Source organism: Oryzias latipes, chromosome 18, assembly GCF_002234675.1.
Source record: "Oryzias latipes chromosome 18, ASM223467v1".
Taxonomy (NCBI): domain Eukaryota; kingdom Metazoa; phylum Chordata; class Actinopteri; order Beloniformes; family Adrianichthyidae; genus Oryzias; species Oryzias latipes.
Window position 1 is genome coordinate 21444702 of NC_019876.2, and position 27217 is coordinate 21471918.

The window sequence follows — 27217 nt, forward strand, 5'->3', positions numbered from 1 at the left end:
TCAAAGTTCCTCATGTCTTTTCTACTGTCTTGCTGTTGTGATAAACTGTGGAATAAGGTGTGCCAATATATGTAGTGTGGTATCAATAGGAAGTAATTGTTATAAATAAAACCCCTTGTTGGTGTAAAAGTAAAGGATGGAAGTCTGTTATAACTAAAGACTTCATAAATCTCCATATTAGCTGTATTTTTGTATCTATTACTGCATCACCTTGCCATTAATTTCAAAATGAGGCAATTCACAGCATATATTAAATTAGATAAAAGCGGATTAATAAGAATAATGAATTATTTGTTCATCACTCAAAAAATCAATTGCATGACAGCACTGGTTTTTATATCCCGTTAGTGGTGTTTCAGATCATGGTCCTTCTCTTTCTACTGATTCATTCCACTGGAGGAAATGTCCCAACCTGCTGATGGTTCTTGACGTCTTTCTGCGAGCGAATTTGGCTGAACTCCTCCCTCTTCTTGTCAGAGATCCTCAGGTTGTGCTCGATGGTCCACAGGTGGAAAAATCCCACACAGTTCACACACAGGAACAGCACGGCATTGGCCACCAACTGAGGAGGACATGGCATTTGAATCTGAGCATGAGAAGATGCCTGATGAAGATCTGACAGCACGCACACCAACTACAGGCACAAACATGTGATGGTTAACGGCTCATCGACATTTTTCCAGGGAACCTGAACGCTGCTGTCACAAACTGTGCACGTTCAAAACTGTGCACGTTCATATTGGCTTCCGTAAAGCTGAACTTTTGCATATGCAAAAACGGCTCATTTGCAAATTTCTGCTTTATTTGTACAGATATAAATTTGTGTAACAGCACTTCCACAAAAATTCCAGCTAGCTGTATTTGATCCAATGACACAACAACAACAAAGAAAGAAAGGTAATGGAGACTGTTGTAGTCCAGAAACCTCCAACTGTATCCTAAAGTGATGGAGACTTCATGACAGAAAATTCAGCAGAGACGAACCCATCTTGATATGGCTTTAAAGGAGAAATAAAAGCATCACAAATCTCTCACTGAAAAGATTTTCAAATTAAAGTAAAAGTAAAAACAAAAAGACATTGCAAGACAGAAGAAAATGAAGTAAAAAAACTCTAAAATACTTATCTTTTCATGTCCTTTTTTCTTTCCTGTTTGTATAGTTAAGAGGGTTTCAATTTTATTTACCAAAATTCTCTGTAGTTTTTTTGATCAGCTGACTTTCACGTCTCTGAGTGTCTCCTGGTTTGTTTCTGATGAGAAGCTAAATTCGTCATTACTGAGAGTTTACATCAGGGGTGCTCATTACGTTCATTGCGTTTAAAGAACATGTGGGTAGACCGCGGGCCATCGTTATAATTGTATTTTTTTAATCTGTCAGCGAATAATCATCGTCACTGTGAAGTACATCACTTGACCAATCAAACATCCTGTGGCAGGTTACTGCACATGCAAGTTTAACTACATGGAGCGCACTGTGTTTCGGCCATCAGAAAGCCACTGGTGGCCCAAGTGTGCGCCGGCTCCACGGCCTGCAGGAGCATTTATTGAGACCCGGGCCGGCCCGAGTGCCTCCTTGATTGAAAACTAGACAGAGACACCCCATCTGAACCAGCCGTTCTACCATGGCACCTGCTGCCGGATCCGCTCCGTTCCTGCCCTGGGAAGCCCAGCCCATTCAGGTAGCAGTGTTGTCCTGAAGCAAGCGTTTCTTGAGCCCTGCCCACGGAGCACAGACCGCCATTTGCTCAGCCTTGGTTAAGCCAGATGGATTATATATATATAAAAAAAAAACGCCCCTCTCACCCTCCGCGGGTGGTTTCTCCTCCAAGCTCGGGTCCTCTACCAGAGGCCTGGGAGCTTGAGGGTCCTGCGCAGTATCTTAGCTGTTCCTAGCACTGCGCTTTTCTGGACTGAGAGGTCTGAGGTCTTTCCAGGTATCTGTTGTAGCCACTCCTCCAGCTTGGGGGTTACTGCCCCGAGTGCTCCAATTACCACAGGCACCACTGTCACCTTCACTTTCCAGGCTTTCTCCAGTTCTTCTCTGAGTCCCTGGTATTTCTCCAGTTTCTCATGTTCCTTCTTCCTGATGTTTCCATCGCTTGGCACTGCCACATCCACCACAACGGCTTTCCTCTGTTCTTTATCCACCACTACAATGTCTGGTTGGTTTGCCATTACCATCCTATCAGTCTGGATCTGGAAGTCCCACAGGATCTTTGCCCTCTCATTCTCTACCACCTTCGGAGGTGTTTCCCATTTTGACCTTGGGGTTTCCAGTTCATATTCTGCACACATGTTCCTGTATATTATTCCAGCCACTTGATTGTGGCGCTCCATGTATGCTTTACCTGCCAGCATCTTACATCCTGCAGTTATGTGCTGGATTGTTTCAGGGGCCTCTTTGCACAGCCTACACCTTGGGTCTTGTCTGGTGTGGTAGATCTGAGCCTCTATCGCTCTGGTGCTCAGGGCTTGTTCCTGAGCTGCCAGGATGAGCGCTTCAGTACTTCAGTACTTCAGTACTTCAGTACTTCAGCCCTTTCTAGCCATTGGTAGGACTTCTTGATATCAGCCACTTCAGTTATGGTCCGGTGGTACATCCCATGCAGGGGTTTGTCCTCCCATGAGGATCTGTCCTCCAGCAATGTGTCCTCTGCTCTCCATTGCCTGAGACATTCACTGAGCACACTGTCATTTGGGGCCTTGAGCTTGATGTACTCATGCATCTTGGATGTTTCATCCTGGATAGTGGCTTCTACACTCACTAGTCCTCGGCCTCCTTCCTTGCGGCTAGCATACAGTCTCAGTGTGCTGGATTTGGGATGGAACCCTCCATGCATGGTGAGGAGCTTTCGTGTTTTAACATCTGTGGTCTGTATCTCTTCCTTTGGCCATCTTATTATTCCTGCAGGGTATCTGATAACTGGCAGTGCGTAGCTGTTTATTGCCCGGGTCTTATTTTTGCCATTGAGCTGGCTTCTCAGGACTTGCCTTACTCGTTGGAGGTATTTAGCTGTTGCAGCTTTCCTTGTTGCCTGCTCCAGGTTGCCATTTGCCTGGGGAATTCCAAGGTACTTGTAACTGTCCTCGATGTCTGTTATTGTTCCTTCTGGGAGTGAGACCCCTCCTGTGTGGACTACCTTGCCTCTCTTTGTCACCATCCGGCTGCATTTCTCGAGCCCGAATGACATCCCAATGTCAGTACTGTAGATCCTGGTGGTGTGGATCAGGGAGTCAATGTCACGCTCGCTCTTAGCATATAGCTTGATGTCATCCATGTAGAGGAGGTGACTGATGTTGGCCCCATTTCTGAGTCGGTATCCATAGCCAGTCTTGTTGATTATTTGGCTGAGGGGGTTCAGACCTATGCAGAACAGCAGTGGGGACAGAGCATCACCTTGGTATATCCCACATTTGATGGACACTTGTGCAAGTGGCTTCCCATTGGCTTCAAGGGTGGTTTTCCACAGCTTCATCGAGTTTCCTATGAAGGCTCTTAGAGTCCTGTTGATGTTGTACAGCTCCAAGCATTCAGTGATCCATGTGTGTGGCATTGAGTCATAGGCCTTCTTGTAATCAATCCAGGCTGTGCACAGGTTGGTGTGTCGTGACTTGCAGTCTTGGGCGACTGTTCTGTCGACCAGGAGTTGGTGTTTGGCTCCCCTGGAGTCTCTACCAATGCCCTTCTGTGTGTTACTCATGAATTGATCCATGTGCCTGTTTATCTTGGTTGCAATGATGCCTGACATGAGCTTCCATGTTGTGGACAGACAGGTTATTGGCCGGTAGGTGGATGGGATTGCACCCTTTGAGGGATCCTTCTGGATCAGGATCGTTCGCCCTTCCGTTAGCCATTCGGGGTGAGTCCCATCCCTAAGCAGCTGGTTCATTTGTGCTGCCAGGCGCTCGTGGAGTGCGGTAAGCTTCTTTAGCCAGTAGGCATGTATCATGTCAGGGCCCGGTGCTGTCCAGTTCTTCATACCTGAGACTCTTTTTTGGATGTCAGCCACTGTGATGGTTACTGGATTCTGTTCAGGGAGGTTGCTATGTTCTTTTCTCAGAGAGACCAGCCACTGGGCATTGCTGTTATGTGCTGTCTCTTTCTCCCACATACTTTTCCAGTACTGTTCAGTTTCCAGCCTTGGTGGGTCTGCTCGGCTGTTTTGACCCTGCCACTGAGCGTACACTTTTGCAGGTTGAGTTGCGAAGAGCCTGTTTATTCGTCTCGCTTCATTGTCTCTTGTGTACCTCTTTAGGCGGCTGCTCAAGGCTAGGAGCCTTTGTTTGGCAGTTTCCAGTGCTTCAGGTATGGACATCTGGCTGTATCTCTTAGGTACTTGCTTTCTCATTGTACCTCTTTGAGCCTCTGTCAGCTTACTCACATCCTTCCGAGTTGCCTTGATTTTGGCCTCTAACCGTTGCTTCCATGGTGGGTACTGTTTTCTTCCATGGTTGCTCTTATAGCCAACCATCTCAAGGATCACTGCTGCTGAAGTGTAAACCAGTTCATTGGTTTCTGTGATGGTTGTGGTAGGAAATGCCCTCAATGCTTCATTCACAGTTTCCAGTAGACTTTCAGGCGGTCCATCACTTAACCGTTGTAGCTGGTGTCGGGGTTGCCTAGTGTTCATTGTAGACATGATCTTGTCTTTCAGGTCAGTTGCCGCCTCGCTCAGTGTAATTGTGGTTGTTGGGGCTGTGTACCCTATCTCAGGGTGGGAGTGTGGTATAACCTCCTCTCTGACCTGTTGTTCTGGCTCTCCCGTGGCATTGTATTGTATTGCTTCAATCTCAAGTTGTGATAGGAGTTGCCGATGTGGATGCACTGGGCTACCAGTTGTTTGGCAGTTAGCCCTGATTGTGGGTTTCGAAGCATCCATTCATTCCACATTCTCTGCATGTAACCCCTCTGGGTGGGATCACTTGAGTAGTAGCATCCTAACAGAACCTTGTTCTCACATCTAGTCCATTTCCGTCTTGTTCCAGTAGCCCACTTTCCAGCAGGGTGCTCTAGTCCCTCAGCACCTGACGCATACCTTGTTGGCCGGGCGACGTCTGAGCAGGCATGACATATGGTTCATTGTCTCTCATGTTGTGAGGTAGGCGGTAGCGTTAAGGGTCTTGCCCAAGGACCCTCACTGGGTGATGTTAATTGCCCGTCATTGTTATGGTAATTGCCCCATTTTTCATTGCCATTAATTGTTCATTCCGCCCTGGGAATCGAACCCGGGTTTCCTGCATGACAGTCCTGCACCTTACCAACCGAGCTACCCAGCCGGTATCGCTGGGTGTATATATATATATATGTGTATATATACATATATATATATATATATATATATATATATATATATATATATATATATATATATATATATACACATGCACCAATAGTGCAAATTCTTTCACTTAGAAAGATGACAGAGGTTATTTTCATCATAGATATACCTCAACTATGAGAGACAAAATGTGGGGGGAAAACAGAAAATCACATTGTCTGATTTTTAAATAATTTATTTGTAAATTATGGATGAAAAATAAGTATTTGGTCAAAAAACAAAACTTTAACTCAATACTTTGTTATGTACTCTTTGCTGTCAATCACAACAGTCAAACATTATCTGTAAGTCTTCACAAGGTTTTCACAAACAGTTTCTGGTATTTTGGCCCATTCCGCCATGCAGATCTCCTCAGGAGCAGTGATGTTTTGAGCTTGTCGCTGGGCAACAGAGACCTTCAACTCCCTCAGTGGTCTTGTATGTCTCCCACATCCTAATAATTGCTCCCACAGTTGATTTCTTCACACCAAGCTGCTTACCTACTGCAGATTCAGTCTTCCCAGTCTGGTGCAGGTCAACAATTTGGTTTGTGGTGTCCTTAGACAGCTCTTTAGTCTTGGCCATAGGTGAGTGTGACTGTTTGAGGTTGTGGACAGGTGCCTTTTATTTAGATAACCAGTTCAAACAGATGCCATTAACACAGGTAATGAGTGGAGGACAGAGGATCCTCTTACAAAAGTTACAGGTCTGTGAGAGCCCGAAAACTTGCTTGTTTAAAGGTGACCAAATACTTATTTTCCACCATAAGAAATTCAGAGGATAGACACAAACAAACCTAAAACACAGGAGGAAAACATTGGCTGAAAATGTCTGATGCTGGTTACAGAAAGAGGCAATCATCACAGACACTAAGCCAGTCAGCTGCTGTGTGTGGTCAGACAGTGCTGCAAGTGCTTACCTGTACAGCCATGTTAGGCGTGTCCGGACTGGTAATGGGCACATATATGCTGATTATGATGATGTGGGAAAGACTAGTTCCAATCCCAAACATGAGCGCCCATGCAAGTGAGAGGGGTAACACCGTGTAGACGCTCAGAGAGAGGTAGAGGAAAAACGCCACCTAAGAAAGGGAAGACGAAGATGGGGGAAGATGAAAATAACTCTTTTTTAAAAATTTTTATAAAAGCTGCAGATCTTCATCTTTCATTGCTCACCTGCTCCCATGGTGTTACAGCACCGCCTGTGAAGGTGAAAACTATGGCAGTGACGTACAGTGATGCCCAGATGGTGAGGGCCAGTGCTCCCTTGCATCGCCTCAGCACTGCCAGCCAGGGCAGGGAGATGAGTAGTACCATTCCCAGACACAGAACCACGCAGACGACGGCCAGAGCGCCCACATGAGCGTCTACGTTCGGAGGAGAGACCTGAAAACCCAGATTGATGCAGAAAGACTGCCTTCTGAACCAGGCAGAGCAAAGAGGAGTCCAGCTGACAGAATCCATTGACTCATATTTACAGAATATTTAAAAAAAAAAGTGGATTCACTGACCAGCTTAGATTGATCTGTCTGAGCAAGTTGAGTCAAACTGAATAGACCTATTCCATTAAAAATCATTTGAAAATGAAATAAACCAATTTTGATTTTGGAAATCATCAGTTGGATTGAAACATGACAGGTTTATTTTGCTATAACGTTAAGCGGACAACACGTGATGGCAGCAAAAAATGACCAAGCCATCTTTACAGTCCAACGTGTGGAAACACTCTGAATTTTGCGAAGACATGATCATGGTGGCTGGTTAGCTCAGTTGGCAGGAAACCTAGATCCTGTGTGTGTCCTTAAGCAAGACCATTTGCACTGCTGCTGCCTATCTGCCTATGCAAAATCAGGGTTGTGTCAGGAAGGGTATCCAGCGTAAAACTCTCTGCCAAACGTGTAACCATACGCTGTGGTAGCTCTAATAATGTTTTGTTTGTGTTATTTCCATGTGGAAAAAAAAACAGTAGGCTAAACTTTAGGAAAATAAAATGTCAATTGATTTGCCTTAAATTCTTGTTTGTTTGTACACATATTTATTTAAAACTTGATTATGTTGGAAGAAATCCAAGGAATCTGGAAAACTTCACCTGTACTATTAAGTACCAGGTATTTATCTCTAAATCACACTGGTTGAAGTTTTGGCTAAAGATATCCTGGATCCATTTTAGGTCAGTGAATTTTAAAATGAACCAATTGACTATGAATAATATTTTTACATTATATTGCCCTTAATAAAGTACAGTTTGGACAGTGTTGTTTGTATGTATGACTGTTTATAAATTGCTCTTTATTAATTGTGGCATTTGTAAAATTGTTTGTAAAGTGTTGTTTGCAAATGGTTGTTTACTTATAGATTTGCTTGTGTAATAAATACTAAAAGTAAATGTGAGCAGAGGAGGTGCAGCATTGGGAGAGCCTGCAACCTTTAACGTACCACACAGGCAGAACTGCAAAGTGGGGGAAAAAGGGCACAGGTGGAGGAGCAGCAGATCCTCCAACTCTCCTCCTGATCCTGCTGCCCACAACTGAGCGGATCTAACTTGTATTTGCGGTCCAGTGACATACAGCATGTTCTGACGTTAGGCATTATGTCCGCACACTCTCATGGCACAATTCAACTCTAAAGTACAGATAACACTGAAGGGGTCATTGCTGTCCACCTTGGTTACGACCTTACTGAAACTCTGTCAACTCTGATGCACATTTCAGAACGGGGTTTCTTCTGCTCTTCCAAGGCCTTTCTCATCTCTATTTGCATATGGAGACGTCTAAACTGCAGTGCACGTACATCTGTGATACAATCATCTGTTTGCACAAATGAGGAATTTCTGCTCATTTACCCTGTTTCCATCACATCATTGATTGAGTTGCGGTGATGTCAGTAATGATTAATCTAATCGATAGATTACGAGAGAAATAATCCTTAGTCATCAACCCCAGGAAGAAAGGAGGTGGAAAACTTCCAATCCTTCATTTAATCCAGTTATATGTGTGTGAAAAAGAGTGTTAGTTTATCGTAATATTGTGACATTTGCGGTCTTTAATTACTTTTAAAGTTTGTTTATTTAAATTTTGACTTTTCTTGATAATTTTTTCCTTTTTTTTAAATTTTGGCTGCTCCTTTTAGGGGTCGCTGCAGTGAATCAACGGGTTCCATCTGACCCTCTTCTCTGCATCCTCCTTGCTCACAGCTACCATTAGGGATGTCCCGATCAGGTTATTTTGGCCCCGGTGATTCTGTAATTTGATTTTGAGTATCTGCTGAGTCCTGATTCAATACTTTTGTCACACACAAAAAAAAATGAACTGATTTAAAAAACAGATCCAGGTTGTCCCGATTTTTATTTCATCAACCTTCTTTATCACCATTTAGGCACTTAAACAGAGCACTTCAACTATCAACTAGAAAAGATAGTCAACTATGCACTAGAAAAATAGGTGATAAATAGTTTTGAGAAAGTTTGGTGCCAGTCGCTTTTGGATCATCAGAGCTATTAAACATTTTAGATCACGTGATTCATTTCTCCATTAAAAATTCTTAAAAATGAATGATGACTTTCTTTAAAAATCATTGTAGCATAAATGCGATGATTCATTTTTATAACTCGCTTATATCAATGTTACCATTTATTAGTTTTGGAGAGATTAAGGATTTATTTTTTTAAAATCTTTTTTTCCTGGAGCATGAACTTTGTAGACGGCCCCTTGGCTGTCTCTTTGTCGGCAGCAGGGAGAAAGCGACTTAATGGGTAATTACTCGCATTAAGCTAAAACGAAAGAGACACTTGATGTCAGTTTAAATGTTTATTAAAAGAGTTATAAAGGCTGGAGGTCTTACTCTGTAAATATCTGGCTAACCTCACCTAACTGTTTTTGTGCGCCTCCTACTCAAACTAGTGCTCAAAATTCTGCTGTACTTTACAGCCATAAAGTGTTGTTGGTTTATGATATGTAGACTTCTAAATATCTGATTCCTGATCGGGAAACAAAATACAATTCTGAACGAGTCTGAAACTATGTGATCAGGTACGATTTTCAAAGTGTGGACAAGACATCCTAACCACCCTCATGTCCTTCTTTGCGCTTTGGTCTTCCTTTAGGCTTCTATCCTTGTAGCTCCAACCCTGGCCTCTTTTAACCAACATCACTGTGCATCCTCTGAAGCACTCAAACAATTTCCATGCACTTTTTTAAAAGTATTTCTAAGTTATTTTGATGTTTATGATTTTAGTTTTATTCAATTTTCAGAATTTGATTAAAAACTGTGGGGATTTTGAAGCTATCTGTTCATTAAAGCCAATCAGCAATTCTTTAAACTGAAGATTTGGGTCCAATCCACCATTCCTGATCTCTGCATTCCTAGGGGACATTCAGATGTGTGTGTGTGTGTGTGTGTGTGTGTGTGAATGTGCTTCTTCAATCACTGCCTTACCCGGCCTGTGGCAGCAATGACCACGATGATCACCACGCAGAAGACCAGGGCCAGGAGCAGCCCGGACAGCATGGATGGCGTCTCCTCCATGCAGCGCCGGAAGCCCCTGTGTGTGGCCTGGAAGCAGCAGCACACCCCCTCCTTCATGCTCCGCTTGGACCGGGAGCTCTGCCCGTCTTCATCGGGATCGTCTTCATACAAGCATCCGTCAATGCTGCCTCTGGTTTGGTGACAAGGGTCAAGTGAAGTTCTGCTGGGGGTACTTCTCCCGATTCTGTCAGGACAACTTTTCACGAGTTTGTCATCATCTGGGACGTGGCTGTGCTCTTTGTGTGCTGAGTGCAGACTGGACTGGGACGTGTTCAGTGAGGAGACAAAGTTATTCTTCTCCATGGAAGCTCCATCCATCTGCAAGAGCTCGTCATTGCAGAAATCCAAGCTTGTGCTTACGGACCCCGGGCTGGACTTCATGCTGCTGTAGTCCGAGTCGCTGCTCATCTGCAGAGCCATGGTGTTTTCGGCAGAGGGCTGGTCAGCCGGGGAACTGGCACCCTGTTTCGCTACTCCTCCCCCCTTTAGCAGATGGCTGGTTTTGAGAGGTTCGGAGACGTGGGTGCTCTTTACCACCCCAAGCTCCACCGGAGGTCCTGTTGTGGCGTCAGTAGGAATCTTTGGTTTGCCACCACTTTTTGAAATGTCTAAGCCATTTACATCGGCTCCTGTCCGACTGAGTTCGTCCAGCTCCAGCGAATCAGGTTTCCCCCTCCCATCACCAGAGACGACAACAATGTCAGGTAACAGGCACACTTGAGATGCACCTTGTAGAGGCGTGCAGTTGTCCCGAATAGGCTGGGACTCATCTGGCATGATTCTGTCTGTCGCGTGGTCACAGTCTCCAACCGTCCGTTAGCTTGTTTACATGACAAGTAAGAAGAATCTTACTGCTCGCTCTGCGTCGTCAGGAGCTGTTAGCATCCGGGTGACCACAAGGCCCTGAATTTGCATCTGGGTTATCTTACCAAATCCCACCGCACAACAAAACGGGAAGATTTGCTTTCCTTCTCTGCAGAGCAAATCACAATGCTGAGGAGCTCACCAAGTCCCGTTCAGTAGATGAGGACTCTGAGGAGTATTCCCAGGACTGAATCTGCCAAAGAGAGACCCAGGAGTGAGAACAGAAAGCAGTGAAAGCAGCTAGAGTTGGTTTTCTGTCTGAAACAGCTTGCTGTCTTGTCTCCGCCAAGGCTTTGACGCCGTATTGACGGCACACCGCTCCGATTATTTCCCTATTATGCAAAAAACTTGTTGGACTAGCTGCACTCTTCCCTGGTAGCACACACACTCCCAGATGACACGCACACACAGAAGTGTTCAGGCTTGTGCTGGAATGAAAGGCTGGTGACTCACCTCCAACACATCAAAGCATTTCTCTGCTCAGAGTTGGCTCTTCGGCGGGCAGGGCCTTTTCTCTGCGCTAACATTAACAACAAACATCTCTGCTTTTCTGCTCGGAAAAACATTTCAATCCACTTCAGTGATCTAGAAACACACTTGAGAGCCGATTAAACTGTCAGGTTATACCTTTTGCCTCGATGACAGTTTGAATTTGCCACAATTTTACCTGCAAAAACAAATATTTGCTTTCTTTAGACCAGGGGTCTGCAACCGGAGGCCCCGGCCACAAGTGGCTCTTTTCCTCCTCTATTGTGGCTCTTTGTTTGAAGAAAAACAAACCATTTTTCATTTTAAAATGCAATGTATTTCTGGACACATTAAATGAAACATTAGAAGACAACAGTTGGAGCAAAAGGCTTTTGACTTTTTACAAAGTCATACTAAAAAGAATTTGACAGATTTTTGCGTGTTGTGTATAAGTTTAAAAAAATACGGTAAGGGTAGTTATCTCCGATTTTATTTGGTTAGTTAGGTTAAACTTATGACTAAGAAACTGTCAAAAGTTATAAACTGTTAAATATTTTTGAAAAAAATGCTGTTTTCTCTTTATGTTTATGTCGTATTCATATAAAAAACATAATGTTTCTTTTGTAAATCATAATCGTAAAAACAACAAAAATTCAAAGCAGTGCCATAACTTTTTACAGGGTGAAGGGCAACTTTGTGGTTCCTACTGGGTTGTGATCAGTGAGAGTTTGATCTAAACGTCTCTTTAAGTCTTGAGGGTTGCGGACCCCTGCTTTAGACGCTTTGGTGGGGAGTGGGTTCTGAAGCTTTTACAGCTTTTTTTTTTCCAGCTCACGTGAAGCCGTTTTCAACAGAAAAGCAAACCGTTAGCCCCATGCAAGTGAAAAAAAAGTCCCACAATTGGAATCATTGGTAATAATGCCATGTCAGATGTTTGCCAGTGGCCTCAACTTAGCAAAAACATTCAACCTTTTTCCTGTTTTTGCGTTCTCTCTGCCACATCATTTCATGAAGACATAGACTGCACAGATAAGACCAAGTCCAAAATTCAGATGGGCCCAGTACGACCTGCCAGAGTCCAGGCAGTGTTTCAGCTAACTTGAAGAAAATATCCTCACAGTTTTAATTTGAGCAAGCAATTTTAGCATACTTTCAAAAAATTTTCAACCACTTGCCATACTCCTTACCCATTTTTACCGACACTGTAACTTAAAATGTGAAATATTTAAAAATCAACTATGAAAGGATCCAAAAAACTGAACTTTTTATTGCTGGTTCTATTATGTTTTTTCTGCAAGACTCTATCATGGTCTTTCAAACAACCAAAGCCTTGAAGGTTTAACCAACCCAGAAAAAAAATCATCTTGATCCAACTAAAACAAATTCTGAGTTTGATTAAACTTGAAAAACAGATTCTGAGTTTGATTAAACAGATCCATCAGATTCTGGGGTTGAACAAACCAGAACAGAAAGGAAAAATGTTTTTTTGGTAAACAAAATACCTTGTTGAATTTTCTCGAGACTTAAACATGTCTAACCAGGAAAAGAAAAACTCTGAAGAAACGTCAATTATACGAAACGAATCCCAAACATAAGATTAAAAGCAGGTGTGCACGCGGGCATAATCATTTTTATTTAATTTTATCTGACCGCAGCAAAGCGTTTATTTTCAGCAAAACTGAAAGGCGGATGGAGAACTTGAGCATTCAGCCCCGCTGGTGTTTGGGAGAGGTTCTGTAGGTTTCCTGGCTGAATCCCGGAGCAGACGACCGGACCAGAATGTTCCGAGAACGGACTCTCTTACCTGACTCCTCATCACCGTCCACCTGTTGGCTGGACCTCCTCTTCCTCACCGTCACCGCGGAGCTCCGGAGGCCGAACATGGACCTTCACAAGAGGCGGAAAACCCCGAACCGGACAGGACAGAACTGAACTTAACCCTTCAAAACACACTTTTGCTGCCCGAGGAAGTACAAACAAACCTCCGCGCGCGAGGAAGGAGGCAGACGTGAGCGAGCTGTAGGCGTGCACGCGCGTGCGTTGTTCCAACAAATGAAACTAAGAGACCTGTACCTGCCCACTGTCACAATTATACCTAATTTAACTTGTTTAGTAGATTAATTAAATTGCAAATTGATGAAATTTAAACTATAGAAATTATAACAAACAGAATTGATAAATAAATGAGGAACGTACCTGCTGGGACTTTTGGAAGTCTAATATTTACTTCCCAAACAGGAAAAAAAAATCAAAGACTGACTTCCTCTTAACATTTTTGTAATCCAAATCCTCATGAACCGGTCAGGAAATTGCTCCTTTATTCAGTATATTATGAAAAATATGTCTCAATATATCATATAATTAATTATCAATTTATTACATATATTAAATAGAGCGTAAATGCATGCGTCTTTGAGGGTGTGTTGTTTGATACATAGGTTGACCCCAAAGCAGAAAAAGATGTGATGATTGGAGGAGAAAAAACTGAACTTAAAAAAAGCTGCTAAACTCACCTGGTTATCATGGAGGAAGCAGAGATAAGTGGCTGAGTCAGACTCATCTGCTGCAGTGGAAGTACTTTGAGACTTTAAAAAAGATCAAAGATGTTTGCACAAATAAAAGAACAAGTGAAATCAGTGTAAATACAAAAGGGATCAGACAGTTGGAAATAAAACTGAAGAGAGGAAAAATATGAAATAACACAACTTCTTGTTCAGGCTGTAATGTGAAAAAGGGGGGCAGTCGTGCTGCCATATACAGTCATGGAACTTCTTGTCTTAAAGTCTCCAGCTTTCTCAATTATTATTGGGCTATTCCAGGTTATTCCAGATAATTCCAGTAAAGCCTGATCATTCAAAATGTATAACAAAAGGCAATATAAGGGACCAACAAATCAAATGGAAGGGTTTTCAGTCTATCTTGGTTCTAAAAGGCAACATGGAGTAAGACAAACTAAGTGATTAATCAAATTGAGGCAGCCCCACCAATTAGGAAAATTGATCAAACATTTGTATGGTCAAATGCTGTGAAGAGGGCTATTACTAAGAGACTTAATTAGTAAATGTAACTGACTAAACCTTTAATTCATGCCACTGTTGTTATTTAAACATCCAATTCGATTCAATCCACTGCAGTTCACTTCAGGTGACGTTTCACACTTTCCTCGTGTTTCTTCAACATATTCAAGTGTAAATTAAATATGTGTACAAACAAACAAGTAAACAAGAAAAAATGTCAAATCCATTAACATTTTAGTTTCACTGTTGTTTTTCCCCATCAAAATAATAAAAAACGAAAAATTATTCGAACATTCTACCACACTGTATGGTCACATGTCTTTGCTAAATTATAATGGTATAGGTTGATTTGATTGACAACTTTCCTGAGACAGATCAATCTGGTTGGATTGTAGGAATAAAAAAACAGTAAACTGATTAAGTCAGTTAACTCCTACACCCCTGATGAAAAGTCTTCTCTGGATGACTTTTCAGTGTTAGGACATCAGCTGCTTTATTTGGAAGGAGACAGCTCCATTCAGATCTTTCTCCTCAGCTGTTTCTGACTCACCTCTTTCCCAGTGAAGTAATATTTCTCTATATTGCGAATTGGAGGTGTTTTATGGTCTCAGCAAACATGCATGTTTATTCTGCAGGTTTATTGCTCCATGCAGCTGCTCTCATGGGTTCTGCTTGTGGCTCTGGTGTACCGGTCAGCAGCAGGTTCCATGTTAAATGCTGTTTTCCCCCAGTTTGCCTGAATCAATCTGGACTGCAAAGTTTTGGGGCAGAGTGGGGGTGGCACTGAGGGCGGGGGGGGGGTCACTAAAACAACAGCAGAGAGAGAGAGAGGCAAACAAGCTTGAACTTCAGAAGTAAGGGATTAAAGTTCTCTGGTTTTTGAAAATGAAAGAAGAATTGCTAAACATCCTTCATCAAGTGTTTCAGCTCTTCCTGTGGGTGGATCACACCTCCAGAAACGAGAAGCCATTGAAGCCAGAGCTTTTCATTACTGACATGCTTAAAAGTCCTCCCTGCCTCGCTCAGGACGTTCCTAAATTAGGCGTTCAGTCTGTTGTTGAGTGCTCACCAAACCAGTTCCCTGTGATTCTATTCTGGGCAAGTTTCCTCTGTGGAGTCAAAAACCTTTTCTCATGTGTGGCATCCAAATGAAGCAGACGTCACTGCAGTGACACAGAAGCAAGGCCAGTCTATTGTAAAGCAAACATTTTCATTGGGAACGCCCCCCCTTCCGTACGCATCCCTGCTCCTTTGATGTCCTCAAAAAGAGAAAATCCTCAACCGTCCATCCCTTTTTTGAGCATTATGGGAACTTTGGAGGGTCCCGAAGCAGAGGCTCCACTCAGGTCAGCACTAGCACGGAGCTTCCTGGTTTCAGAAAAAGTTACATCAGCTGTTGGGAAACAGTCAGAAACAGGAAGCTGCTCTTGTTGTCATACATATCTGTACTCGTTATTTCACTGTCAAATCTTGTGTCTTTTTGGACAAACTTCTGCATGTGTTTGTCTTTCTCTATGTTCTTTTATTGGTCTTTGTCCCTGGTAAAAAATAGTGTCTATATTCTCAGATCCATCTCTAAACTGAGGGCCATTCTTCCAAAATCTGACCTGGCTGGAAGTCGTCATCCAAGCTTTAATTTCCTCTCATTTAGATTATTGCAACTCTCCATCTGCCTTAACAAATCTGCTGTCACCCGTCTCCAACTTGTCCACAATTGGACAGCAAGGTTTTTAACAGGTACCAGTGGAAGGGCACACCAGTTTTACATTGGTTACTGCTTGAATTAAGAATTGGTTTTAAAATCTTAGTGTTTACTTTTACTGCTCTCAATTATATTTCTGATCTGCTGACTCACTAGATCTCTAATCGATCTTTCCGGTCCCCAGACCAAAATCTCCTAAAAGTCCAGAGAACCAAGTTTAAACTTCATGGAGACCTGTCCTTTCAAGCTGCAGCCCCTAGACTCTGGCATGTCCTGCCTTTGACATTCTGTGTGGCTGAACCTGTTGGTTCCTTTAAAAAAGAAGACATTTTAATTCAGACTGAATTTTAGTTAACTTTTACTTCTGACTGGCTTTTACTTTTTCTCCTAAGATGTTTCGCTCATTTATTTTAGCACATTTGTGTTGCCTTTTTAGTATGCCTTGTGAAGCATTATAAAGTGCTTAAATACATTTCTTCTTCTTTCTTCCATAAAAACTGCTCCACCCCAAAGGACCCCCCCTTTCTTTTTCCAAGGATACAAATTCTATTTTTCCATCGCAACTATGTTGAGAACTTTCTGCACAACATTCTAAATTTTTCTCCACAACAGTTGCATGTAGTTTATGAAAGACCCACTTCAATGAAAATAGTGTTTTTAGTGTTTTTTTACATGTTCATGTGATGGAGGACATTTATAAAGAAGATTAAGCTTAAAATTGCATTTCTGAGTATTTCTTTATTCAAATTATTGTGAATCCGGAGCAGAATAAAAAATGCTGCCTGAAAAAGCTTGTAGTTGTGATGTAGAATCTAAAATGACGAGCTTCAAGCTCCCTGCTCCGCTCTATTCTGATCCATCCACTTGCAGACAAATGGATTCATTTACGTCTTTGTTGTACTCGCCTGAGCTGGAATCTGGATCAAAACTGGACGTCTGTATTGCTCCAATATTGCTCGCCATCTTTGTTGCACCACTTATGTTCGGTTGGAGGGGCTGTAAAATAGTGGGAGAGGAAATGAACAGATAGATGGAAAATGGGGGAAGGTTTACTCCGCACCAACAGTTCCGTCCACAACTCAGAGGTGAATTTATAATGAACTCCTGCCGCTTTGCAGAAACTGTCCTAGAAAACAACACTGGTCTTTTTTAATCTGGCTAAAAATGGCATAATCATGATTTAAAAAAAACTGGGAATGCTTTTACAATAGATGAAAGGATGGCAGAAGAGGTCTGAACTTTAATGGCCTCTTTCTAAAGCCTTGGTTCTTTCGTTTGGTTTGAGCTGGAGATCACTAATCAAACAAAATCCACTAATCCTGCAGTTTTCAGGCTCTGATCTGAAAGCTGCAGCACAATCACATATCATGAGCCTCCCACTGCCATGCTTGACAGTCAGTAAGTTCAAGATTTTTTTTGTCTTGGCTTTCTTTAGAACTGTGCCTGGCCATTTCAGAGGCTTAGCTCAAAAATGCTGTATTTCTGGTGAGTCATACTTTGCACTTCCACTCAAATAGATTTAAAATATGTTTAGGGTCACCTCAGAATTACTTCAGGGTTAGTCTTGTTCCTAGAGTGTACAGTGGAGGAACTTCCACAGAAACAAAACATGAGAACTGTACATTGTGTATATGAAATACCAAAGTTGAACCTGACTCAATTGTGGCATTAAATATACACAATGTACTACCCATCGAAAAGTTTGGTGTATTTAAAACAGTATTTTTTCATATTTAGAAAAACTTAAATCACACAAAAGTTTTAACTTTGGCTTCTATTTGTAAAACACCTGAACTGTTTTGCTGTGAAAAAAGTTCAAATTGGACTATTTGTAACATATAACCCTTGTGCTATCTTAGATGAACACATCCTTACATTGACGTGTTCTCCCTATCAGGACAAAGGTGGACGAAGGTGGAAAGATTTCATGTAATCCATGGACACCAGTGAAGATCACAAATCATTGAAGAAAAAAGGTTCAACACACTGTCTAGTGGGTAAAAACGACCCAACTCCCAATGTTAAAGTGCCTAGAATAGCACAAGAGTTAAAACTCTTACAAGTCTGGCCTCTGGTGGAAACAAAGAGGAACATCAAGTCCTTTTATGTTGCTGTAGAAAAACTGATTTGTTTTGCTGAAATCTTGATCTTTTTGGGAAAAAGCACAATTTTAAATGAAATACTAAAGATCAGTAAAAATTGTTTCGAAAACATAAATGATCTGTAAGAATGAAGCATTGTATCAGAAATACAACAGTCTAAAGACACATATGAGAAAAGTAGATGGAAAAAACAGAAATTTAGCTGTTTTTCTTTTTCTAATTTACTCATTTATTTATGACTTCAGGAGATTCTTTTTCAAACTTCCAGCTCGTTCCAAGAGCAAAGGCGCTTGTTTCATGCTGTGAACATCTCATCTCAATAAGATGCTGCTTATTGCTCAAGAAACATTTGGTGCCCCTATTAGAAACAAATGGTTGCATTTTGTGCCCAGCCTTAATTAAATAAAACCAAGTCTTTAATTTACTGTATGCTTGGGCTGTAAAGCATGTTCTGTTAGTGAGGACTCTTTGTTGCAGATTCTTTATTTTTAGGGTTTTTGTGCTTTTTTTTCTATGTAATCATTGATTTGTTTTTTACTGGTTGTTTGTTGAGCAACACTTTTTTTTTCTTCCTTTGTTATCTTTCTTCTTTTATTGTTCATGCAAAACATCAGTTGCTAATTAATGAGTTATTGTCAATTGTGTGTGATGCTACGTTGTCTCTTTTTTGTGCAAAAGGCTTAAACAAAGAACAGACATACACCATAGATGAAAATGAACATATGCAGCAGCAGGAGGTTCTTGGATCACCGTCAGAAGGAGGAGGAGGAAGAGGAGGAGGAGGAGGAGGAGGAGGAGGAGGAGGAGGAGGAGGAGGAGAGCAGATTAAGCTTAGGTATTTGAAAAGGAAATGCTCTGACGGGCTCGAAGCTGTTTGTAGCAGCAGATGAGGTAGGTTGTTTTCTGGGTGTTTGTCTTCTGTGCATTGTGTTGCCATTGTTTTTGGTGTGTTGTTATCATTGACACATCTGTGTTATCATTATTGATCTTTCTTTTGGTTGTTGGTTTTACTTCTACTTTAGAAATATTTTTTTCTGAGCTGAGATCAATCAGAAACCTTTCAGATTTTCTCAAACGGTTGTTTTTTTCATTTGATTTCTGCTTCATTTAATGTTTAAAAATGTAGGCATGGGTGTGTTGGTGTGTTTGCGTGTGTTGGTGTGCATGTGTGTGGGGGGGTTGTTGTTTACTCACAGATGGCCTCTCTGTTAGTGCTGAGATAGTGCTGGTCCACACCCCTTAAGTCCAGTTGACAGGACTGGTTCAGGCCAGAATGTGATGCTGTGACCAGCCCTGCTTCAGTGGGGCATGCAGCTGTCAGTCCCAATAAGGTTCTGCACTCTGAACCAGTTCTGACTTACGGATCTCATCCATCTTTGCAGGTTTTGGATGTTTTCTATGTTGGTCAAATGAGCGAGGCCTGTCAGTAAGTCTGTTAAATGCAAAAAGAAAGAGTCACAAGAAGCCATTTGTGTGTTTTCTCTTTCCATTTGCGAAGAAGAAAAAGTGGGGGAAGAAACGTGTCAAAAGTAAGATCTGAGTTTACCATGGCTCCCTTTGAGCCAATGAGCATGAGCTTTGGGTGTTAACAAGTGGATGACATCACAGATAAAAGCAGCAGAAATTAGCTTCCTTTGGGAACGGGGTCTTTGAAAATTGTTGGGTGAAGCTCAGAGTAGAAATGCCGCAACTGGAAAGATTTATGGATGGATGAACTCATACGCGGCTAGAATGGATGGAAAGAAATTAATAAATCAGACGATGTATGAATGACTAAATGTTTAGACGGATGGATGAATTTTTGGATTTTTGGATGAATGGTTGGTTTGGTAATGAAGAAATAGATGAACTTGAAAAGGATACATTGACAGCATAATTAATGGATAACAAGATGGATGGATAGACAAATGGATGAATAAATAAATAAATAAATAAATGTATAGTTTGATGGGTTGATGGACAACTAGATGGATGGAAAGATAGGTTAATGATGGATGAATTTGTAGATGTATTAAAGTATTAAAACAACAGCATATAGGGTAATCGATGGATAGATGGATGGATGAATGGATAGACAAATAGATGGATGGGTTTATGGATGACTGATGACAGACAGATAGAGAAACAGATGGATAATTAGCTAAATGTAAGTGAATGAATGGATGGATGAATTTCTAAACAGTTAAACAGATAGATAATTGGATGGAAGGATGATTGGATGCATTCACATCTTATGTGTTTGCATGTGTCACAGTGTTGGTGTTTGGAGAACTTGAATCTTTTCTCTTCTTTCTGTCAGGCTGGGAGCTCTGGAAAACTTTGGACTTTGTGTCACGGTTTGGTCACTGTTCATACATGAACATCAACCTTTGGTACTCTTCGTAGATGGCATCCTCAAGCCAGAGTGGGGGAGCGTTTAGCCAAGGACTTAAAGACCTTGTTCTTTCACAGCTGAAATGACAACCTTGCTGTAAAATAAGAATTGAAAGATCAAAGGCAGCTCATCCTAGTTGGGAACCATGCTCAGTCGGTGTCTGCCCCTTCCAGTGCCCTCGGCCTTCTTTATTGCTGCCCTGATGCTTCTTTGTCCCTGGAGTCTGTTGGAGGTTTGCGGCCAGAATGAGACAGAGCCCATTGTTCTAGAGGGAAAGTGTCTGGTTGTGTGTGATTCCACCCCTTCCGCGGAGCCATCTGGTAACGCTCTTGGCATGTCAGCGAGGTCTGGAACGGGACGGGTGGCATTTTCAGCCATCCGCAACACCAACCATGAGCCGTCAGAGATGAGCAACCGCACCATGACCATCTACTTTGACCAGGTATCTAAGAAATACATGAATGTGAGCTTTGCCCGCTCAGATAAAGGATGCCCTTTCTGCAACCTCTGTGGGGTTTGGAGCCCTCTGCAGGTGTGTAAGGTCAGCTTCTCTGCTGCAGTTTGTAACCACTGACTGTATATAAGCACTGGACCAGGTGACCACTCCCCCCCGACGTTCCAAATAGTAAGTTCTCACTGGTTCCAAATCTCATATACTTCTATTAAGAAATAAACAGCCATTACTCAGTCATTCTACTTGTCAGAATAACCATTCTTGCTTCGCTTTAAAAAAACAAACATGTTCTTGATAATTCAGATTTTTTAAATATTTTCTTTTGTGATGCAAGTTATTCTAGTTAAAAACTGCCCAATCAGATTCCTCAATAAGAGTTTGTGCTCCTCCCTGGCCTTAAAGTACAACATTTGAAATGTTTGATTGACAGATTCTCTCGAGTTTGCTTTCAGGTGGTAGGGGTGTGGTCTTCCGACATACTAACTTCTTATTGGAGAAAGTGTTTGCCATAGAAAAGTTGACTCCAGTGATATGCACTAACTGAGTCCAGAGTCCATAACATAACATGAATATAACATAAAAAATACATAAATAAAATATATACACTTTTAAAAAATTGTTTAAAAAAAATTAGTATTAATTTTTAGACTTGCTTATTCTGATTACTTTTTCTGTGTGGGTTCTCAACGTTTCAAAAAAGTAGCGAATTTACGGATGTCCTGTTCAAATACACGATACAGTTGCAGGTGGGGCATCGGCAGCCCATGCCTGCCGTGTGCCCAGACTGCACCGCACACACTAACTAGAGCTGGACTTTACTGTTTTGGTCTTTCTATCATCATTAAAGACCCTTTATTTTCAATAACTGTATTTGCTCATTTCTACCCAACTGTCTTCTTTTCCTGTAGAAATGCGAATTAAAGAAATCCACGAGGTGAGGGTCGCAGTGCATGTGCCTCAAGGTTGAGGGCACTGGTGATACCAAAGAATTGCGGTATCACCAGTGGTGGTAGCACAATTTAGTGGTAGCAAGTCAAGAAGGGGTGTAACGATTTTTGAACAACAATTTAATTAGATATTTGTGGCTGCCGATTGGATTCACTTTCAATTTTGGTTCATTTTAAACAATCTGATTGACTGATCTAAAATGGATCCAGGACATCTTCATCCAAACTTCAACCAGTGTGACTCAGAGAGAAATACCTGCAGGTGAAGTTTTCCAGATTCCTTGGATTTCATGCAAGATAATTAAGTGTAAATTAAATATGTAAACAAACAAACAAACAAACAAACAAACAAGTAAACAAGAACTAATGGCAAATCCATTGACATTTTATTTTCCTAGATTTCAGCCCACTGTTGTGTTTCCCCATCTAAATAATACAAACAGAACATTATTAGAACATTCTACTACACTGTATGGTCATTTCTTTTCTAAATTCAAAGTCTTCCCACACATTAATAATAGATTGTTCATTTTTTGCTGCCATCACATGTGAGTTGTCCACTGTGATGCACTCGGTTGTTACGTTAAAGATGAATAAACCAACCATGTGTCAATCCAAATAATATTTTCCAAGACTGATTCTATTAACATTCTCTATCATTTCTAAATTATTCTTTAATGGTGTTGGTCGATTCGATTCTGCATCAGACAGATCGATCTGGTTTGATCCTATGGTTAGAAATCGATTCATTAATCAATCAAATTGGAACAGCACTAAAGTCTAGTGCAACCTTCCAGTTATTCTTTAATATTGTTTAGCATCATCTTCTAAATGGAGGATTACGTGTCTAAACTCAGGAATTTGCTTAGACATGTCAATTGGAAGGAACGGCACATGGACCTCATTTACAAGTGAAAGTTAGCCAGTAATAATAATAATTTTAGTGATTATGGGCGACAGTGGCTCAGGTGGTTGAGCGGGTCGTCCAATGATCGAAGGGTTGGCGGCTCGATCCCCGCTCCCACCAGCCAAAATGTCGTTGTGTCCTTGGGCAAGACACTTCACCCTCCCTGCCTCCAGTGTGGCTCCACTGGTGTGTGAATGCGCATGAATGCTCCCGGTGATGGTCAGAGGGGCCGTAGGCGCGAAATGGCAGCCACGCCTCTGTCAGTCTGCCCCAGGGCAGCTGTGGCTACAACCGTAGCTTACCATCACCAAGTATGAATGAGGAGTGAATGAATAATGGACATAATGTAAGCGCTTTGGGTGTCTTGAAAAGCGCAGATAAATCCAATCCATTATTATTATTATTATTATTATTGTTCTAAGCTACAGTTTGTATATGGAAAAGAAATGTTGACATGAAATTTTAAACAACACACTAACTCTTGCCAATCAGATGGTGAATAAGCTCTTCTGTAGGGTTATTTGCAAGTAAATCTGGCTGATGATGTCAGTGCCTCACCAGCCCGGAACGTCACTGCACGTCCCTGGTTAACTCAGACCGACTTGGACCAATCACTGCTTACTGACATTGTATGGCTCCAACATGCCAACATGTCTATCTTAAAAAAAAGGCAACAGAACTGACTTAATTTAAACTAAGCCAGAAATAAACCATTTTCCATGTCACACGCACTTGGTCCTGTTCTCATATACAGTCAATGTTCGTAACCTGCAGACAGTAGCTTCAAATAGAGAGATTTTGATTAAGTGATGCAAAATAAACTTTTTTTTCTTGCTAGTATTTATGGGAATTCAGTTGCTTATTACAACAGTGAACCTTTTAAAGCATGGTAGATCGGTCCAAAGTAGTACATGTTTTTAGTGACAACCAGCACCAGAAAAGAATAGCACACATTGGCTTGGAGACTAGAGGACACAAAGACCTAATCAACTGCGGACTAGAGGAACTGAGGAGCAACAAACAGAAACAGCTGAAACTACAAACTGGTGTGACTGTGAGGAACAGAAGATTAAAGATGACTCAACTTAAGAACCACAACTTTGACAATACTGAGCTCAGTTTCTTTCTTCTTGTGGTTTATTCATCAGATCTTGGTAAATGTTGGTGCCCATTTTGACCCAGCGAGGAGCATCTTTGTAGCACCCAGGAAAGGTGTGTACAGCTTCAGCTTTCATGTTGTCAAAGCTTACAACCGGCAGACCATTCAGGTAGGAGCTCTACTTCTGAGGATGGGTGACATTCCAGAAACATTCTCTTCAGAAATCCCTCTTTGTGGCTAATGGCTGTTGTTCTCTGTGTCCTCTGCTGCTGCTCTTCTCTGTCCTCTAGGTGAGTTTGGTTCTTAACGGGTGGCCGGTGATCTCTGCTTTTGCTGGTGACCAGGATGTGACCAGAGAAGCAGCCACCAATGCTGGGTTGGTGATGATGGAGCGAGGAGACAAGGCTGCACTGAAGCTGGAGAGAGGGAACCTGATGGGGGGGTGGAAATACTCCACCTTCTCTGGGTTCCTGGTGTTTCCCTTGTAGTCCTTGTTCAGGCTGGCCTTGAGCGAGACTGTTTCAGAAGGATTGTGGGTATTTTTGTCATGTTGTAATACAGGATGGAGAGGCGTTGGATATCCTTCCACCATGTAAGCTTAGCCTGTCAAATGTCCATTGTGTTAGCTCATAAGTTCACAAGTACTGTAATAGAGGACATTTTGTGATCTCTTTATTTTACAGTTTAGAAAAGGGTGCGGCATTCAGAATGAAAGGTGATTGTCAAATTTTCTCTAAAATGCATTCCACTAACTCACTGTTAGGTTTGTTCTACCTTTTCATGTAGTAAGGCCTATCTTAACTTTTTGTCCACTTTTGGAAAGCTGCCTCGGTGATGTCATTTCCTGTTAATCTACATTCACTCCGGACATGTGGCGCATTCAAGAATCCACTAAACACGCGTGCAGCCCATGTTGTTCACATTGGACAAGCAAAGAAGGGCTTCATTCATTTTCTGCTGTTCACTAGTGCACGTCTGCCACCTAGAGTTGGAAGAGGATTGATGGGAAATGTTAAAGCAGAGCAAATCTTGTGAATCTTGGTCCAGGTTATTTGTTTCACAGCTCTATTCCGATATCTGAAAGATTTGGTGTCATATAATTCCGGCAGGACACAAACCACAATTATTAATTTCTCCTTCATGATCAATTTTCAAAAGGTTGGCACTTCTGTGATTTAGAAGGAACGCCATCCAAACAGTGGTCAAAGCTTGACCTGATTTAACTTTTAATGTACATTCAACTGCCAAGTGTTTTGTACGTAGAGCCTGAAAATGGTCGGAGAAACTTGCATAGATACACGTGAGCATGAGAGTTTTGAATGCATAAACACGCGTTTATATTGACTTTTCTGTGGCATTGATGACTTGAACATGCATTGCCGAGGGTAGTGTGAGCGTAACTTAAGATCACAAAGCTAAAATGCAGTGTTAAAATCAAACCTGAGTGAGTTTTGATGCGGCTTTTTTTGGCTTGTAAGCAACATTTCCATTGATAATCATTTTAAAGTTCTCCAGCAGAATGAGACCTTTAGAAGGTTGTTCTTATTGGAGTAGCTAAGCAGGATTCAGTTTAGTGATGCTGGAAAACAAAGAAGAGGTTTTAATTTGAACTTTTTAAATACTTTGTTAAAACATTTTTTAAAACATATTTTTTTTCTTTTTTGCTGTCTTTGTTAGATCCCCCCATCTCACCTACAGACGCTTACACTGCGAAGACGCACGTCCAATTATATTTTGCTTTGAATCCGTTTATCTCTGGAAGGCTTCTGACTCTGTTTTATGCTAAATAACTGCATGTTTAAGGATGCATGCTCAGGAATCTGTCTGTCACGTATGACGGCAGTGTTAGGAGTACTACATTACAAAGTTATCGTGGTAACTAACGTAGTGTAAAGCATTACTAACCGACTGTCAGCAATGTTTTCCCCGGTTGTGTTGTTTTATCCCAAAATTTGATTATTTAAAGTAAAAATAAACAGAAATTGATGAAACATAAAAAATCTGACATTTTGTAAGAAATTCTCTTTTTTGTTAGCGGTCATTGCTGCCTGAAGATGGCAATAGAGGGTTAAGAAACATCTTTGGGTTTTAAAGATCCACTCCAATCAACTTTTGATCTACTGTAAAAGTAGTATCTTAATTATGAATATGCCTTTTTACCGGTAGTCTAAATAAAAAATCATGTGTCATTTTCTAGGACATAGTTTCTGCAGAGTGACAGGAGTTCATTAGAAATTTGATTCCCATTTTTGGGAATCCGAATGTTGGTGAAGAGCCCCCCTCTCCTCCTCCCGTTATCTCACAGCCCTCCACACCCCCAACCTAACTATCAATATTGGAGCTATCCAGCGATACAGTTTAGACTAGAGCCTAATATCAGCTCAGATGAGCTAAACAAAGACGTACATGGATCTAGTCGTGTACAAGTGGATGCATCGGAATGGAACAGGCAGCTTGTGGCCTGTGTATTTTCTATGTCACCAATGGGCTCTTTTTTTTCTCTTCAATTTTTTCGTCTGCTCCTGATTTACAACAATTTGAATAAAGAAATAATCATAAACACAATTTGAAGCTTAATTTCTTAATATTAGTCCAGCATCATTAGAAAGATGCCACAAGAACATGTTAAAACCCCAAATCCCAATTTGTGATTCTTAAATAATCAAAATTTGGAGGACAAACATTTTCACTCTGAGTTTGTGGCCAAGTAGGAAGAGGGGAATGTGAGTCAAGGACTAGTTACGTCCAGAACCAGAAGAAAAGACGTCAAACAGTGCTAGCAATTCTAAGTTACTAAGGGTGTAATGATAAATCGATTCATATTCCTATATTCCAACGAGATCAATCTGTCTGAGGCAAGTTGTTGATCTTACATTTTAGACTAAAGGTGTCCTGGATCGATTTTAGGTCAGTGAATCGGATCGTTCAAAATGAACCGATATTGACTATTAATCAGATCAGCAGCCACAAAATATGATATGTATCGAATCGCTGTTAAAATGAATCGTTACACCCCTAAAAATTACAAATGACCCCTGCTGAGAAAACAACCTACAGATGTGTGCCATCATGTCAGCTCCAGGGTGCATGTGCTGGAGTGTGCACGACATGTTTTGTGACCCTCCTGAACTTAAAGAGAATAAACTGTTGACATTGAAGTTCCTGTGCTGTCCTGCTGTGTCTGACACCAATCCACATTTCCAGTTCGGGTTTAAGACTGTGATGATCGTCTTTACATTTCATGGTGTTGATCCTCCAAAAAAAGTTTAATATGGTTCAACAGGAATTGACACTCCTCCTCTGACATATATAGAGAGGCAGCAGATGGAGGCTGCAGCGAGGACAGGAAAGCCTCCAGGAAAGACTGTCAGCACTCAGTGTTGATGTCCTGAAGGACCGCAGAGGGCGTGTCCATGCTTTGGTCAGGTGATTGCCTCACTGT

General features: G+C 41.6%; 2 protein-coding genes across 3 annotated transcripts in view; one reads left to right on the forward strand and one right to left on the reverse strand.

Annotated features, from left to right (window-relative positions):
* LOC101167828 (adenylate cyclase type 4) overlaps nucleotides 1-13266 on the reverse strand; it is a 38760-nt gene extending 25494 nt beyond the window's left edge. Inside the window, exons 1-6 of one of the 2 annotated variants that reach the window (XM_011487654.3) lie at nucleotides 12978-13266; nucleotides 10771-10898; nucleotides 9752-10661; nucleotides 6494-6703; nucleotides 6238-6399; nucleotides 413-562 (exon numbers count right to left, since the gene is read on the reverse strand). In XM_011487654.3, the coding sequence (XP_011485956.1) occupies nucleotides 413-562; nucleotides 6238-6399; nucleotides 6494-6703; nucleotides 9752-10618 (1389 nt within the window). In that variant the 5' untranslated portion in view covers nucleotides 10619-10661; nucleotides 10771-10898; nucleotides 12978-13266. Of the gene's footprint in view, nucleotides 1-412; nucleotides 563-6237; nucleotides 6400-6493; nucleotides 6704-9751; nucleotides 10899-12977 lie in introns of both variants that reach the window. The other variant, XM_004079977.4, reaches the window with a different exon arrangement.
* A 5516-nt stretch (nucleotides 13267-18782) lies between these two features.
* On the forward strand, nucleotides 18783-26938 carry LOC101161273 (cerebellin-1). Its single transcript, XM_011487655.2, has 4 exons — nucleotides 18783-18885; nucleotides 20294-20810; nucleotides 23825-23944; nucleotides 24066-26938. The coding sequence occupies exons 2-4, from the start codon at nucleotides 20514-20516 to the stop codon at nucleotides 24261-24263; spliced, it is 615 nt and encodes a 204-aa protein (XP_011485957.1). The 5' UTR covers nucleotides 18783-18885; nucleotides 20294-20513; the 3' UTR covers nucleotides 24264-26938.
* Nucleotides 26939-27217: the final 279 nt, after the last annotated feature.